At 46.8% G+C, this 17,233-nt stretch overlaps 1 protein-coding gene across 1 annotated transcript in view; it reads left to right on the forward strand.

Moving 5' to 3' along the window:
- rasgrp3 (RAS guanyl releasing protein 3 (calcium and DAG-regulated)) overlaps positions 1-4,344 on the forward strand; it is a 145,358-nt gene extending 141,014 nt beyond the window's left edge. Inside the window, exon 16 of the mRNA XM_072512335.1 lies at positions 3,766-4,344. Coding sequence (XP_072368436.1) covers positions 3,766-4,112 — 347 coding nt within the window. The 3' untranslated portion in view covers positions 4,113-4,344. The remainder of the gene's footprint in view (positions 1-3,765) is intronic.
- The last annotated feature ends 12,889 nt before the right edge of the window (positions 4,345-17,233 follow it).

The following is a 17,233-nucleotide window of genomic DNA, read 5'->3' on the forward strand; positions in this document are numbered from 1 at the left end:
AAATAACTTATTGCCACCCTTCAGTACACAGAGGACGGCGATGTGACGATTTCCCATGGCTTTCATTATATCCCTTGCCAAATGTTCCGTTCTGTCCATGATTAAACCATGAGGAATATATACTCTCTCCAGATCATTACAGTAATGTTTAGGGATGCAAAACAGGTCGAGATCCTAGCTTTGTTCATGATCGGTGATCACCACGCAGTCAACCGCCTCCATGCCACGATTGCACTTTGACCCCGGGGTTCAGGTCCAAACACTCCCGGGCCGCGTGCGCATTGATGAGCGGACACGCATGCGCAGAGCGCTAGCATTTTTTTAGCTGGCCGCGGCCGCCATTTTTAATGTTGCCCGCGCCAGCTGTTGTGCGAGAATTCCCACGATGGCTGGCTCCGTGACCCACCGATACCCACCCACGACCCATCCGTGGGTCGTGATCCCCACTTTGAAAATGCCTGCTCTAAGTCCTATCCTGAATGGATTACCTTTGAAGTGTGGTCACTGTTGTAATGTAGGAAACATAACAGCCATTTTGTGCTCAGCAAGCTCCCACAAACAGCATTGTGATAATGGCTTGATCCATCGTTTTAGCAGCGTTGATTCAATGCTAAACATGAGTCAGGGTGGCATGGTGGTTAGCACTGCTGCCTCACAGCGCCATGGACCCGGGTTCAATTCCAGTCTTGGGTGACAGTCTGTGTGGAGTTTGCATGTCCTCGCAGTACCTGCGTGGGCTTCCTTTGGGTGCTTTGGTTTTCTCCCACAGTCCAAAGATGTGCAGATTAGGTGGATTGGCCACGGTAAAATTGCCCTTAGTGTCCACAAGATGTGCAGGTAATGTTACAGGGATAGGGCAGGGTGGGCAGGGGAGTGGACCTATATAGAGTGATCTTTCGGAGGGGTGGTGCAGACTCAATGGGTCAAATGGCTGAGTCCTGCACTGTAGGGATTCTATGAAACTAAGCATATCTCACTGATCTTCTTTGAAATAGCTCCACAGGATCTTCTATGCCAACCTCAGAGGGCAGGTAATGCCTCAGTCAAACATCTAACTTGAAGGATAGCAGCTCTGGCAGTGCAGCACTCCTTCAGTGCCACATGAGAGTGTCAGCCGAGATTTTCAATGCTGAAACACTGGAGTTGGGACTCGACCCCACAGCTTTCTCACTCGGAGGCAAGAGTGCGTCCAACTGCGCCAAGTTGATGCTGCATTCATTTCCCAAAACGAGAACATGCAAATTCCCAAAAGTTGAAATTTCTCTAATCCTTTATTCAAAAACAAGTTCTATTTGTCGTTGGGATAAAATGAGGAATGGAGGTTCTCCTAAACTCCCAATGTAACTGCGGTGGGAGTGTCGGACGAACTGTGTACGCAGCTGAATCCAGTCATTGACATTGCTTTTCCAAGAGTTCTGATGCTCTTCTAAGGGTTCAAATGCTCTTACACCGACGTTACAGTTTGAGATTGAGTCGAAATTGAGACTGATCGGGGTTAATGTATTTGTGTCCCTGTCAATAGTGCTTCTCCAATTTTGGCCTCTTGCACAGCCCTGATTCCCTGCACCCCCCCCCAAGTGGTGGTTATGTCATCAGCTGCCCATGACCTTCCATTAACCTCTTCACCTCCCAATCTTTCACTCTCTCCACCTTTAAATCGCTCCTTAAATCCTACTACCTCTTTGACCAAGCTTTTGGTCACCTGCCCTAACTACAGAGAGCCCAGTCCATCACACGAAACCGCCTCCCATCCATTGACTCTGTCTATACCCCTCACTGCCTGGGGAAAGCGGGCAGCATAATCCCCTCCCATCCAGCTTATTCTCTCTTCCAACTTCTTCCATCGGGCAGGAGATACGAAAGTCTGAGAACACGCACGAACAGACTCAAAAAACAGCTTCTTCCCCGCAGTTACCAGTCTCCTAAACGATCCTGTTATGGTCTGATCTAATCTCTTCACACATCGTCTCTACTGAGTAGTGCCACACTCCTGTATGCTTCACCTGATGCCTGTGTCTATGTATCTACATTGTGCATTTTATGTTTGCGTATCTATTTTCTTTTCATGTAAGGAATGATCTGTCTGAACTGTACGCAGGGCAATACTTTTCACTGCACCTCGGTACACGTGACAATAAACAAATCTAATCCAATCCAATCTTGTGAAGCACCATGGGACATTTTACTACATTTAAAGGTGCTCTGTAAATGCAAGTTGTTGGCGTCACATTGCAGATGCTATTTTGAGATTTCCATCCACTTTTAAGTTCGGGAATGTTGACAGATTCCAGTTACACTGCTGGCACCAGATTACAACGAGGTCAAAGCAGATCTCTGCCCGCGCATGCAGTCACAGAGGACCACAGACTGATATCTGAATGACAGGACAGTTGACCCTTTGTTAACATTAAAAATTACAGTAAAATTGCACCAACATTATTGAGAATTAAATCTTTTAGAAGATGATTGTAGCATTTTGAGGCAGTAAAACACTTCCATGGTCTGTGTCGTTGCACAGTCCATTCATGAGAAATTGTCCTGTCGTTTTGGGTTCAGCAAGTTTTACAGAAGGACCAGTTTATAATCTAAGCTTCATGTGTGAAGTCGTGATTTGCATAACCAATTGCAAATACTGCATATGATGTCAGTGTTGGAGAGATGGATGAAGGTTGTGGCTTTGCGCCCCACTCTTGTCCAGAGGCACTTTTTCTCAAATATTAGATCATCTTTATCTGTATGTACCGTGCCAGCATTAACCCTGTTATTAGTCACATATGCATTATTTTGTGACGGTGTTAATTGAGAAGGGATCAGCAGTTTATTGCCGAGAATTAGTTTCATGTTTCGAAGACTGTGTGTGAGAGAGATTCTACTCTTACCTAATTTCAGAATCATTATAGCACAGGCATTCCAGCCCATGGGTCCATATCAGCTCTCTGTAGAACATCCCAACAGTCCTATCCCCCTGTTCTTGTATCCTTGCAAGTTTATTTCCCTCACGCGCCCATCCAATTTGTTTTCAAATCATCAATCGTCTCCGCTTCCACCTCTCTTGCAGGCAGAATGTTTCAGGTCATAATCACTTGCCATGAAAAAATGTTCTTTCTCACATCCCCCTGCACCTCTAAACCTCTATCCCCTTGAGTTCACAGTTTAGGATGAGTAAGCGTGGGTTATGTCCCTCCTCAATCTTCATTTCTTCACGGACTTGTTTTTAGGAGGGCTGTTTGCGAGTTTGGAGGAGCTGGGGGAGAGGTTTGAGATCCCTCTGGGGGAGGTTTTTTAGGTACATTAAAAGGTGCGGGATTTTGCAAAAAGGTTTTTCAGACTTTTCTGGTGGCACCCCCCCCCCCCCCCCTCGTTGTTGGAGTGGGTGCTGTTGGTGATGAGGTTGGAGATGGGGGTCATCTCGGCGATCTGTGGGAGGATTTTGGGAGAATTTGGCGTCGCTGTAGTGGGTTAAGGCCACGTGCGACGAGGAGTTGCGGACGGTGCTAGAGGAGGGGTTGTGGTGTGAGGTGCTGTGGAGGGTGAATGCCTCAACCTCGTGTAGGAGGCTGGGGTTGATGCAGCTAAAGGTAGTACTGTTATGTGCTTAAAATGTTAAAATGTTTTAAAAATGTGAATAAAACACTTTAAAAAAAAAAAAATGCTCTTTTACCAAACTATAAAATTGACATTAAATAAATATCTTAATTTCTTCACGTGGACTTTGATGAGACCCTCTAATAATTTCAATCTGTATCTTCTTCACTTCATTTGCAGTCCAAGATGGAGCCGTGTTTAATTTCCCGCACAGTAGCAGAAGCCAAGCCATTGACGGCAGGTCAATCACACTAATGACTGGTTCAGCCCAGAAGATCTCTGTGCGCTTACAGAGAGCCACGGCCAGCCAGGCCACACAGACAGAGCCCCTGTGGCAGGAGAGTGGGTGGGCTGCTGGCGACTCGGGCTCGCACACCTTCCCTAAAATGAAGTCAAAATTCCAAGGAAAAGGGGGAAAGGACAGGGGCTTTGCCAGGTGGGAAAACGAGAAAGTCAGCACGTGTGCCAAAACAGAGGAGGAGCATGAGCCACTGCAGAATGGGACAGAGACAGATGAAGAGCAGTGAATGTGCGGAGCTGAAGGTAAAAATCCAGCAAACCCAACACAGCCCCCAGTGGGATTAGAATGAATAACTGACCAGCGCTACTAAGTTTATGAAGTCGAAGTTATTACAGATGGATTATTTAATCATTGATGTGTAACTGCTTTGTGTATTTGTCCATTTGTCATTTTTCTTAAAGTACATTTCTCAAACCTCAAGTGTCATTAAAGTGATAAAGCATTTGTATAAAACGCCTTACCGATTGCTCCTGCATTCAATTTATTTCGCAAAATCTTTCAGGCTTGACATGTCTTTGCCCATCACACTTCCACTCTGTCATCCCGGATATATAAAGCGAACATCACACTGATTTCTCAAGTTTAAATTTCCATAGCCATAGAACAGCAAATGATCACAATCCAACATGTGGGAAATACACCAATCAAAAGCACAAAGGTGGGTACATAAAACGTCAATGAGAAACCCCCGGCAACTCCGCAAATGCTCCCAATAAAAAGCAAGGTCGACCAGCAAATTAATTGGGAAAGCCTTGTGGCTGCCATCTTTGATTTTCTATTTGGGTTTTCAGCCGTGTGGCTGCCATCTTTGATTTTCTGTTTAGGTTTGCATCCATGTGGCTGCCATCTTTGATTTTCTATTTGGGTTTTCAGCCATGTGGCTGCCATCTTTGATTTTCTGTTTGGGGTTTCAACCTTGTGGCTGCCATCTTTGATTTTCTGTTTGGGGTTTCAACCTTGTGGCTGCCATCTTTGATTTTCTATTTAGGTTCCCATTTGAAAGTCACTGGAATCTATTATTGTTTAAAACCTGAAGCACAAGCATTACACCTATCTTTCTTCTGAGGTAATTTTCCTGGGAAAGAAAAAAATGCCAATTATGATATTCAAGGGGTTGCTTATATTTTTCAGCATTCTAAATAGTTACAACAAACCACCCTCAACCTCCAGATGTCACAGAGATATCTAAAACACCAGTGAAACACTAGTGCACAGATTTATCATGCAGAACACTGAGGCAATGGGCAAAAATCTTCTTCACCATCCTGAGGGAATTGATGATAAGTGACATTGCAATGCTTCACGACTCACTGAAGTCTAAGGTTTTATTTATAGTGCCCCGTGGCAATTTGGGCCCATGAGCATTTTCTGTGACATTTCCATCCCATTAATGTTCACGTTATCAGCAAAGAGCAGCAAAACATCACTCAGGTCATTGTGCTCTTCCTATGCAGCAAGCGCTGTAGCCATCTGGGATGGCCACTTACAAAGGATCCCGAGAAATATGGCAACCTGCAAAGGACCATAGGAAATATGGTCAACCCAGGACTCAGACTCTCAGAGCTTATGTATATTGGCAACTCAGATAACTAGGCGCTACCGAAACCCCCAGCTACTTTGCATTCTAATGGCCCATTTCCCCAGAACAAAATACCTGTACTCAGGTGACAGATACAGAAACAGACTCATCGGTGCCACTCCCTTTGCTCAGGGAGCCCAAAAAGCCAAGGTCAATAACCGCTCAGGACACGCCCCGCCATCAAGGCACCCGCCCCTTTATTGGCCAAAATCTAAGGCAGTAATCGAAGCCTGCCGAATTATTGGGTCCAAAGCTAAGGACCGCCCAAAAGAGCGCGAAACTCCAGAAGGATAAAGAGAGATACTGCCATGTGTTCAGGCTCTCTTGGCCCCGGCGCTCGGTCTCTCTTGGCCCCGACCTACCCCGAAAACCAAGTGCAGCATCATGACCAGAAGACAAGCTCAAGACCAACGATCGCTACCAGACGGATGAGCCCAACAGAAACAAAGTCACTTCTCCAGACCCAGCCACTCAAGATCCGAACAAAGACCTTGTTCCTCTGCATAAAGCCGGGTGCCTGAAGTTAAGTACAGGTTGTTGTAGTGTTAGGTGTAATTTAGCTTGTCGTGTCTTTTAAAAAAAATAAATTTAGAATACCCAATTCATTTTCTCCAATTAAGGGGCAATTTAGCTTGGCCAATCTACCTCCCCTGCACATCTTTGGGTTGTGGGGGTGAAACCCACGCAATCACGAGGAGAATGTGCAAACTCCACACGGACAGTGACCCAGAGCCGGGATCGGACCTGGGACCTCGGTGCCGTGAGGCAGCAGGGCTAACCTACTGCACCACCGTGCTGCCCGCTTGCAGTGTCTTATGTTGCATGTCGAAGTAATTCTTGTGTGTAAATAAACTATCATTGAACTTGAACTAACTAACTGGTTGTTTGGTCTTTGCTCAATATCCGGTAAAATCTTGTGGTGGTATAATTTGATACCTGGCGACTCTGAAAAGCAATATTATCATTAATAACTGTCATATCAGTATCCAGTTAAAAGGAGCAACATTATTGGCGACTCTGATGGGATTGGCAACAGCGCCAAGCCTTGTTTTAAGGCAATCTTTTATGTCTGGGCCAGGAGAGAAATGAGGTAGAGTTCTTGCCATGGACCTGTGTCATGATACTCACGAGCCATCCAAAACACCATCAACCACTATCATGGAAGCCAATCCATCACCTGCTGCTGTTTCATTCAGCGGCAACAGGAAGAATCAACCCAAACTCAGTTAAACCTTTACAGTACAGGGCAGGATTTGCTCTCCTCCACAGCACAGTGCCTGCTCCGTATCCACAGCTGAGCCAGACTGACTTTGTTGCCCCAGGTCGGGGTTTTTTAAGTGTTTTGAATGGGATTCAGCACCCTTTCTGCTGCTACTGCAGTACCTGGTGCCAAACGGCACTGAGAAAAGTTGTGCTGGAATATTTTTAGTAATGTAACAATGGATTTGCATGTTTGCTTAGTCTATTTGTGACTGGCTACAGTAGGATGAGATAGCATTTTAAGATCGCGCACAGTCCCTCCCGCTCTGCGCGTTATGGTACAGTGCTCCTTGCTGTCAGTGCTACCAAAGTGAGGGATTCTTAATCATCTGCACACGATGTATTCCTATTGACATAGAATTACAATACTCTTCCCCATTATTTGAGGAGATCTTGTGGCAGAGTGGGTCGTGTCCCCACCTCTGCGTTAGAAGCTCTGGTTTAAATCCCAGCCCAGGACATGGAAGGGGAAAATTAAAGGAGTGGTGATGTTGCTGGGGGGGGGGGGGGGGGGCAACGAGACTACAAGGGCTAACTCAAGGGGAGTTCAGCGCTAGATTGTTTGAAGAAAATGGCCACCTTAGACTGGGAGGTTGGCCCAGCCTACAGCACGTCAGAAAGAAACCTGGTTCCAACGTGACACCAACGGAGGAACACAGTAGTCCAAGTAGAGGCCAGAAACACAGCACTGGGAAATTAATTAAGGTCACAACCTACGCAGCTGAGCGCGGGTATGGACAGCCCATGTCGCCATCCCATCCAGGTCAAGTGACCATCATCATGCTTTTATGGGCATGTTATAAAGCTGGTCTTTCTTGCTGCAAGTGATGCCTCGGCCTCACTAGCTTTTGTTTCTCCAGTCAATATCGCACACACACACAGCTTAATGACTTATCTTGCTCTTTTTATTAAAAACTTGATGCTTATGAAGGGGAGGAGTGTTTGTGCTGGGAAAAGATGGATTCTTTCCCAATGTAGGTAACCATCAATCAAAATGCAGGGGAATAAAGCTCCCTATACTCAGCCCCCAACAATCCTGGCCCTAACTGGCAACAAGTATTCTCCTTCTGCACCAATGTAAGACTGAATCTATGCTTCACCCCTTTGTACCATGTATGATCGCTCTCAAAAAGGTCTCAAAGTGGCAATGTTTACTAGATTTTTTTTAACTTCAGTCATGGGATGTGGGCATCACTTGCTGGGGTAGCATTTATTGCCCATCCCTGACTGGCCTTGAACTAAATGGCTTGCTTGACCATTTCAGAGGGGCAGGTAAGAGTCAGCCATCTTGCTGCGGGTCTGGAGTCACACATAGGCCAGACCAGGTAAGGATGGAAGATTTCCTTTCTAAAAGGACATGAACCAGATGGAATTGGACTGGGCATGCCCAAGAGCGTGTATCTCAGCTTGACCTACGAAGGAAGAGGTGCCAACTCTCACACATTCCTGGAAGTTTCAGCACAAGAGCTCCAATGGCCACATTTTCTTTCCCCTCAAGTGTCCGAAAGGTTAGGTGGGGATAGGGGGCTCTTTGGGAGAGCCGGTGCAGACTCGCTGGGCTGCATACACAGTAGGGATTCTATGAAAGTGCCCAAGCCAGTCAAAATGGTGGGATCTGAGTAGGTTGAAGTAATTAGACAATAATCACTTAGTCTCATCGCCTCTAAACAGGGTTTGGTTGAGCTAGTGCGTATATTTTGGATGCATCAGTTAATTTTGATTCCATGCACATCATGCACTCCTTTGTTTTTTTTATATACACCCCAATTGTTCACCAAATAAATCAGCGCGATTATTGACATTGGTAAATTCAAGTTAAACCATTTGTATTCTTTTGCTATTTAAAAAGTGGGTGTGAATTAGGCCATTGAGCATAGGCAGCCATTCAGGTCATCATGTCCCTGCTTAGAAAGAGCTGGGCAATGAGTCCCGAGCCTTTGCTCTTTCGCTGAGCCTCAGCTTTTCCCATTTTCAAAGAAATATCAATGACTTTTGAAAGTTACTGAATCTTTTGCCACCAGCTTTGCAGGCACTGCCTCACATTGTAGAAAAGAAGAGAAAAAAAAATCAGCTCACTAATTTCGCAAAGAGATTTGGCTATTTAAGTCTATTGGCTACCTTAACCTGACTATATAGCTAGTTTTGACCCTCTACTTCAACAAATGATGGATGATCGAACTGAAGCAATTCCAAGAAGTAATAAGAAGGCACACCCAAAATATTTAAAATGCTCCTCGGTTTTCTGCACTGAACGACAGACATTTCTTTGAGCTGCCACATTAGCAATGACAGTTCAACCTTGTGTGGACGTTTATAGTAGTAATCAGGACATTTACAGTGCTATCAGAGCCACAAAGGTGAATCAAGTCAGTGTACTTCTGGATGAAGAGAGGACAGAGGATTGTCACATGTCCTGTTGACAAGACACATATGGTGCTGGAATATTTTGGTGATTCGGCCAAAATGTGATACTGTAACTGTATCCAGTCTCCTCCTACTGGTACCACAACAGAACACAAGCTGCCTGCTATCACTTTGCACTCATTTCACTCCAACACATCCTCAAGCTGGTCTACTTCCAGAGTGCCTGGAGTCCCTTCACATTTGATTTTTCCTGGTTATCGTACGAGATAATGCACTTACCGAGTATGCTTTCTTCAGTTATGTTGTGGCAGAAGCACAAAAGGCCTGGGCTGCCCAGAAACGTAACAAAAACAAAGAATTTGCTGCAGACAATGCAACACTTGCATTTAATCACTATTGGAAATTTACACCCAGTTTAAAATTTATAAATCCTGCCGTGCATCGTCACCATTACAAACTGGCTTCAAAGGGAAGCAAATAGATGGGCGAGACTCAACCTGAGGTGTACTGTAAATGACACTGAAATGAAGCTCTAATCATGCTGCATACGTCAAAGATTCCTTGTGTCATCTCCAGCTCACTGCAAATTCAAAGGGATAAGTGTGTAACTTAATATGCACAGGCACTGAAATTTGTGTCATATTTTCAGCGATGATGCAGACTGTTGCCAGACACTGCCCTCTGCTGATCATGCCAGACTTTGTCAGGTATGTAGGTAAGCACAACGCAGAGAGCTGTAAGTGCCACATTCAAGACGCTGCTGCCTCTTACAAACTATAGTTGATTGTTGGGAAGAATGTTTCCCGGGGTGTTTATTTGCTGTAACCGACTTTGATACAAGTTTGAATAAAATGCGTTTTTTAAAAAAAAGACACTGCTGCCTTCCCTTGCTTTATCGACATGAATTTCAGTCTCGTTCTTCATAGGATGGTGCAGTGACGGAAGGCACCTTGGCCCAACCCCAACCATCATTGCCTGATAAATCAGTGGTTGGATTTTTTAAAAGCATTAACGGGTTGGTGGATTGTTACTTGTCTCACCTTCCAGTAAGCTTTTTGATCATGCTGAGCGATGAAAATGCTCTGTGCATCTAATTAAAGTGAAAGTTAAATATGTTAAATACATGGGATAGAATTCATGGTTGATTTGGCAAGATAAGAATCAGTTCCACCAGAGACTGGAGCCTTTTCTTCCAATCATCGCATTCTTCAAAGTTAAAACTGCTTTCCAAACAGTTCAAGCTTGTAGCTTTCTGAGCAAATTGCAGGTTTAATGTTTATATCACTCTGAAGTATGGGTGGGTGCAAAAACATAAATCTCGGGTGCGATTCAACTAAAACATTTCTATCATTTTGGGCTGGTTTGGAGAGGTGGCTCCGTCTCGCTTTCTGGGTGAGATCCAGATCTAGATTCACCCACGCTTTGGTTGTTTTTTGGGCTTTGGGGAGTTTTGGCCAAATGTTTTCAGCTGAACTCACCAGCAAGGTTGGCTCCTCAGAGATCGGGGCGCCATTTTGAAAGGGTGTCCCGATCTCTAAGTGAGCTTGAGGGTCCCCTGCAAACCGCCCCCCCCCCCAAAGACGTGAGAATTCTCTCACCTCCACCAGTGAGGACACAGTATGGGACCACTATGGGCAGCACGGTAGCATGGTGGTTAGCACAATTGCTTCACAGCTCCAGGGTCCCAGGTTCGATTCCCGGCTTGGGTCTCTGTCTGTGTGGAGTCTGCACGTTCTCCCCGTGTGTGCGTGGGTTTTCTCCGGGTGCTCCGGTTTCCTCCCACAGTCCAAAGATGTGCAGGTTAGGTGGATTGGCCATGCTAAGTTGCCCTTAGTGTCCAAAATTGCCCTTAGTGTTGGGTGGGGTTACTGGGTTATGGGGATAGGGTGGAGGTGTTGACCTTGGGTAGGGTGCTCTTTCCAAGAGCCAGTGCAGACCCGATGGGCCGAATGGCCTCCTTCTGCACTGTAAATTCTATGATTCAACCTTTGAAGCCCCTTCACACACACCCTCCCCTCCACCCTTCAGCCTCAATCCCCCCTTCCATGGGCATGGCCCTGGCCCTTGGCAGTGCCAACCTGGTAGGGTGCCAGGGTAGTGCACTGTCCCCAACCACCTGGGGAGCTCCAATGGCCTTCGAGTGGCCATCATAACTGGTCTCCGCTTGTGGTCACCAGTTGTGGTGCCCGGTTGAAGCTTCGCTGGTGTGGCCGATGGCTCCCGGACCCTGGGTGAATGCAGAGTCAAACTGGGCGCACAGATTTAATTGAGTCACAAGTATTATCTGAAGATATGATTATCTGAAGATCGCGCTGGGCACCGGGAGTCGGGTGACTAGTGCAAGGTTTCGCGATGGCGGAGTCCGATTTGGGCCTTTCCCGTGATTCACCCATCACACTACGGTGGTAGAATCACGCTCCTCACCCTTCAAATTGTGCCACTGGATCTTTAGCATACAACAGATCCATAGAAAGGGGTCTGCCTCTTTTAAGCACCCCTTCAGTACAGCGCGCAAGCCAAGGCACCTCTGCTGTATTATTCAGAATGGGGGAATGCGTCACAGGTGTATCAAATAAAAGCAAGCTATGTACAAGCAAAGCACTGGTTCACACCTTGTAAATTAGAAAAAAAATGACTCAATGCCAACAACTAAACAGGCTGTCTAACAGGGAACTAGGGTCAAAACAGAAAATGCTGGAAAAAGCGCAGCAGGTCAGCCAGCTTCTGTGGAAGGATGACTCTTCAGAGCTCGGATGAAATCATACAGAATTGAAACGTTAACTCCGTTTCCCTCTCCACAGATGCTGCCAGACCCGAGTTCATCCAGCACTGTCTGTTTCTGTTTCAGATTTCCAGCATCCGCGTCATTTGGTACTTATTTTAGAGAAATACGGTCCACTGACAATTAAAAATAGCTCAGACTCAACTGATACAGCAGGTTGAATTTACTTTGTGGAGGGGATGATGCCACAGGCAAGATGCTGGCATTGCAGGGTCCTGGTTCAAACACAACACAGGCAAATGGTATGTTATCTCTCTCCAGAATTTGAACAGTTCTTTTTTTTTTAAACAAACACATTTACTCACTTTATCTTTTCTATCAGACAGGCTATCTTTGGTGAACCATCCACAATAGTGAATGCAGTTAAAAGTTTCCAGTCACCCAACACGAAAGACTATTTCCATTCCTTTATGGGCACAAGACCCTATAGCCTGATGTAAATTATTCCATTCCTATGAAGAAAGCATTTGTGACAATAAGCTTGCTTATATCATTTTTAATAACACCAGGTTAAAGTCCAACAGGTTTGTTTCGATGTCACTAGCTTTCGGAGCGCTGCTCCTTCAAAGCGCTCCAAAAGCTAGTGACATCGAAACAAACCAGTTGGACTTTAACCTGGTGTTGTAAGACTTCGTACTGTGCTCACCCCAGTCCAACGCTGGCATCTCCGCATCATTTTTAATAGTCACATACTGTAACGGAAACCCAGGGAGCTCAGATATATTGGCATCTTTTGATCTCAAGCATAAGATCCACGTGCAGGAGCCACTAGAATATTTATTCATTCATCCAGGAGAATCTGTCTGCGAGTTTCTAAAAAAAAAAAACCGAAACCCTAGCAGAGATGGGCAGCATTAAATCTAACCCAATCAGTGTGGTTTCCAGCAAAGAAAATGCACCAAACCTGTGGGAGTTACTTCACACACGCGATACTAACTCGGAGTAAATGGATTTTCAGACAGTGATAAAAGCCATGCCCAGCAGTTTTGGTTGTGGTTCTTTTTTATATTTTGAGTGGACTAAAAAGGGGAACTTGTCTGCAGAGGAAATAAGCCATTAAAATGTCTTCCTCGAAGTTTAAAATTGCATTGCTGCGCTCGTCTAAATCAAGAATGAAAACACTTGGGTTTAGTTGATCAAGACAACTGGAATATCTGCACCACAGATTATGATGCGATTAGGCAAGACTTAGGATGCATAGGATGGGGAAGGAAACTGCAGAGGATGGACACAATTGAAATGTGGAGCTTGTTCAAGGAACAGCTACTGCGTGTCCTTGATAAGTATGTACCTGTCAGGCAGGGAGGAAGTGGTCGAGCAAGGGAACCGTGGTTTACTATAATAGTTGAATCACTTGTCAAGAGGAAGGAGGAGGCTTATGTAAAGATGAGACGTGAAGGTTCAGTTAGGGCGCTTGAGAGTTACAAGATAGCCAGGAAGGACCTAAAGAGAGAGCCAAGAAGATCCAGGAGGGGACATGAGAAGTCTTTGGCAGGTAGGATCAAGGAAAACCCTAAAGCTTTCTATAGGTATGTCAGGAATAAAAGAATGACTAGGGTAAGAGTAGGGCCAATCAAGGACAGTAGTGGGAAGTTGTGCTTGGAGTCCGAGGAGATAGGAGAGGCGCTAAACGAATATTTGTCGTCAGTATTCACACAGGAAAAAGACAATGTTGTCGAGGAGAATACTGAGATACAGGCTACTAGACTAGATGGGATTGAGGTTCATAAGGAGGAGGTGTTAGTAATTCTGGAAAGTGTCCCCTGGGTCGGATGGGATTTATCCTAGGATTCTCTGGGAAGCTAGGGAGGAGATTGCCGAGCCTTTGGCTTTGATCTTTATGTCGTCATTGTCTACAGGAATAGTGTCAAAAGACTGGAGGACAGCAAATGTTGTCCCCTTGTTCAAGAAGGGGAGTAGAGACAACCCCGGTAACTATAGACCAGTGAGCCTTACTTCTGTTGTGGACAAAGTCTTGGAAAGGATTATAAGAGATAGGATTTATAATCATCTAGAAAGGAATAATTTGATTAGGGATAGTTAACACGGTTTTGTGACGGGTAGGCCTCACAAACCTTATTGAGTTCTTTGAGAAGGTGACCAGGTGGATGAGGGTAAAGCAGTTGATGTGGTGTATATGGATTTCAGTAAAGCGTTTGATAAGGTTCCCCACGGTAGGCTATTGCAGAAAATACGGAAGCATGGGATTCAGGGAAATTTAGCAGTTTGGATCAGAAATTGGCTCGCTGGAAGAAGACAAAGGGTGGTGGTTGATGGGAAGTGTTCAGACTGGAGTCCAGTTACTAGTGGTGTACCACAAGGATCTGTTTTGGGGCCACTGCTGTTTGTCATTTTTATAAATGACCTGGAGGAGGGCGTAGAAATTTGGGTGAGTAAATTTGCGGATGACACTAAAGTCGGTGGAGTTGTGGACAGTGCGGAAGGATGTTGCAGGTTACAGAGGGACATAGTTGGAGAGTTGGGGCTGAGAGGTGGCAAATGGAGTTTAATGCAGAAAAGTGTGAGGTGATTCATTTTGGAAGGAATAACAGGAATACGGGCTAATGGTAAGATTCTTGGTAGTGTGGATGAGCAGAGAGATCTTGGTGTCCATGTACATAGATCCCTGAAAGTTGCCACCCAGGTTGATAGAGTTGTTAAGAAGGCATACAGTGACTTCCGGGTGCGGCGATGACCAGCTAAGTCGCATGTTTCGGCAGCTCCGGGTGGAACGGACTTTTGGGCTCTTAATAGGAGCCCCATCGGCAATTTTAACGGCAAATAACACTGTGCGGTAATCCAGAAGGGAATCCCCCCTGGACACGGATGGAAAAAAGAGAGGAAAGTAGCCGGATTGCGGTGGATCCTCAAGAGCAGCGGCCAGGAAGGCAGGCACAAAGCAAGATGGCGTCGGAAGGAGGCAGTTTAATATGGGGCCCTGAACAACAAGAGTTCCTGCGGCGTTGCGTAGATGAACTCAAAAAGGAGATGAAGAAGGAGCTGTTGGCCCCGATATTACAAGCGATTGAGGGGCTAAAGGAGGAGCAAAAGACCCAGGAACAGGAGCTTCGGGTCGTGAAGGCAAAGGCTGCTGAAAATGAGGACGACATACAGGGCCTGGTGGTGAAAACGGAGATCCACGAGGCACAACACAAAAGATGTGTGGAAAGGCTGGAGGTGCTGGAGAACAAGGCGAGGAGGAAGAACTTAAGGATTCTTGGTCTTCCCGAAGGTGCAGAAGGGGCGGACGTCAGGGCATATGTGAGCACGATGCTGCATTCGTTAATGGGATCGGAGGTCCCGACGGGTCCGCTGGAGGTGGAGGGTGCCTATCGGGTTATGGCGCAAAGACCGAGGGCTGGAGAAATTCCTCGAGCAATAGTTGTGAGATTTCTCCGATACAAGGACAGAGAGATGGTCCTCAGATGGGCCAAGAAAACTCGGAACAGTAGGTGGGAGAATGCGGTGATCCGCGTGTATCAAGATTGGTGTGCGGAGGTGGCGAGAAGGAGGGCAAGCTTTAATCGGGCCAAGGCGGTGTTGCATAAAAGGAAGGTCAAATTCGGAATGTTGCAACCGGCAAGACTGTGGGTCACACATCTAGGGAAACACCACTATTTCGAAACGGCAAACGAGGCGTGGACATTTATTGTCGAGGAGAAGCTGGAGTGAGCGGGCCAGAAAAAGAACGTTTGGGACAAAAGTGGGGGGGTGAATTTGTGGGATGAAGGGGGGAAAAGGGGGAAGAGAGGACTTCCCAGATTGTTAAACCTGCGACCCTGTAACTTCTCTCTCTTCCCCATGTCGTGGGGGAGGGGGGGAGGGAGGATGAGGAGCTGTGGGCGCCGGCCATTGGGGGCGGGGCCAAAAGGGGCAGCGCGGGCTTTTTTCCCGCGCTATGGTAATCATGGCGGGAACAGGGAAGCAGGAAGGAGGGGGCCTCGCACAGTGTGAGCCGAGGTCACGGGGGGAAGCCGAGGTCGGCCAGAGTTTGCTGACTTCTGGGAGCAACATGGGGGGTGCAATTACGCTAGCTTGGGATCTAGCGGGGGGGGGGGTTAACTGGGTTGCTGCTGCTGGGGAGAAGGGGGAGCTGGTATGGGAGGGGGGGGTCGGGGCGGGGGGGCGCCGCCTGGGGGGATACAGCTACGTGGGAACCGGGTGAGGAGCTGGATTGAAAAAGGAAATGGCTAGTCGTCAAGGGGGGGGGTAAAGAGCCCCCCAACCCGGTTGATCACGTGGAATGTGAGAGGGCTGAACGGGCCGATTAAGAGGGTACGGGTACTCGCACACCTAAAGAAACTTAAGGCAGATGTGGTTATGCTTCAGGAGACGCATCTGAAGCTGACAGACCAGGTTAGACTTCGCAAAGGATGGGTGGGGCAGGTGTTTCATTCGGGGCTAGATGCAAAAAACAGGGGGGTGGCCATACTAGTGGGGAAGCGGGTAATGTTTGAGGCAAAGACTATAGTGGCGGATAGTGGGGGCAGATACATGATGGTGAGTGGCAAATTACAGGGGGAGGCGGTGGTATTAGTGAACGTGTATGCCCCGAACTGGGATGATGCCAATTTTATGAGGCGTATGTTAGGACGAATCCCGGACCTAGAAGTGGGGAAGTTGGTAATGGGTGGAGACTTTAATACGGTGCTGGACCCAGGGCTGGACAGATCGAGGTCCAGGACCGGAAGGAGGCCGGCTGCAGCTAGGGTGCTTAAGGATTTTATGGTGCAGATGGGAGGAGTAGATCCCTGGAGATTTAGTAGACCTAGGAGTCAGGAGTTTTCGTTTTTCTCCTATGTACATAAAGTATTTTCACGAATAGATTTTTTTGTTTTGGGAAGGACACTGATCCCAAAGGTGACGGGGACGGAGTACACGGCTATAGCCATCTCGGATCATGCTCCACACTGGGCGGACCTGGAGATAGGGGAAGAAAAACAACAGCTTCCACCCTGGAGAATGGACATGGGATTATTGGCAGATGAGGGGGTGTGTTTAAGGGTGAGGAGGTGTATTGAAAGGTACTTGGAAATTAATGATAATGGGGAGGTACAGGTGGGAGTGGTCTGGGAGGCACTGAAGGCAGTGGTTAGAGGGGAGCTGATATCTATTAGGGCACATAAAGGAAAGCAGGAGAGTAGGGAAAGGGAGCGGTTGTTGAAAGAACTGCTGAGGGTGGACAGACAATATGTGGAGGCACCGGAGGAGGGACTATACAGGGAAATGCAAAGGCTACATGTAGAATTTGACTTGTTGACTACGGGTAAGGCAGAGGCGCAATGGAGGAAGGCACAGGGTGTACAGTACGAATATGGGGAGAAGGCGAGTAGGTTGTTGGCCCACCAACTGAGGAAAAGGG

The sequence above is a fragment of the Scyliorhinus torazame genome, chromosome 1 (genome assembly GCF_047496885.1).
Source record: "Scyliorhinus torazame isolate Kashiwa2021f chromosome 1, sScyTor2.1, whole genome shotgun sequence".
Classification (NCBI taxonomy): Eukaryota; Metazoa; Chordata; class Chondrichthyes; order Carcharhiniformes; family Scyliorhinidae; genus Scyliorhinus; species Scyliorhinus torazame.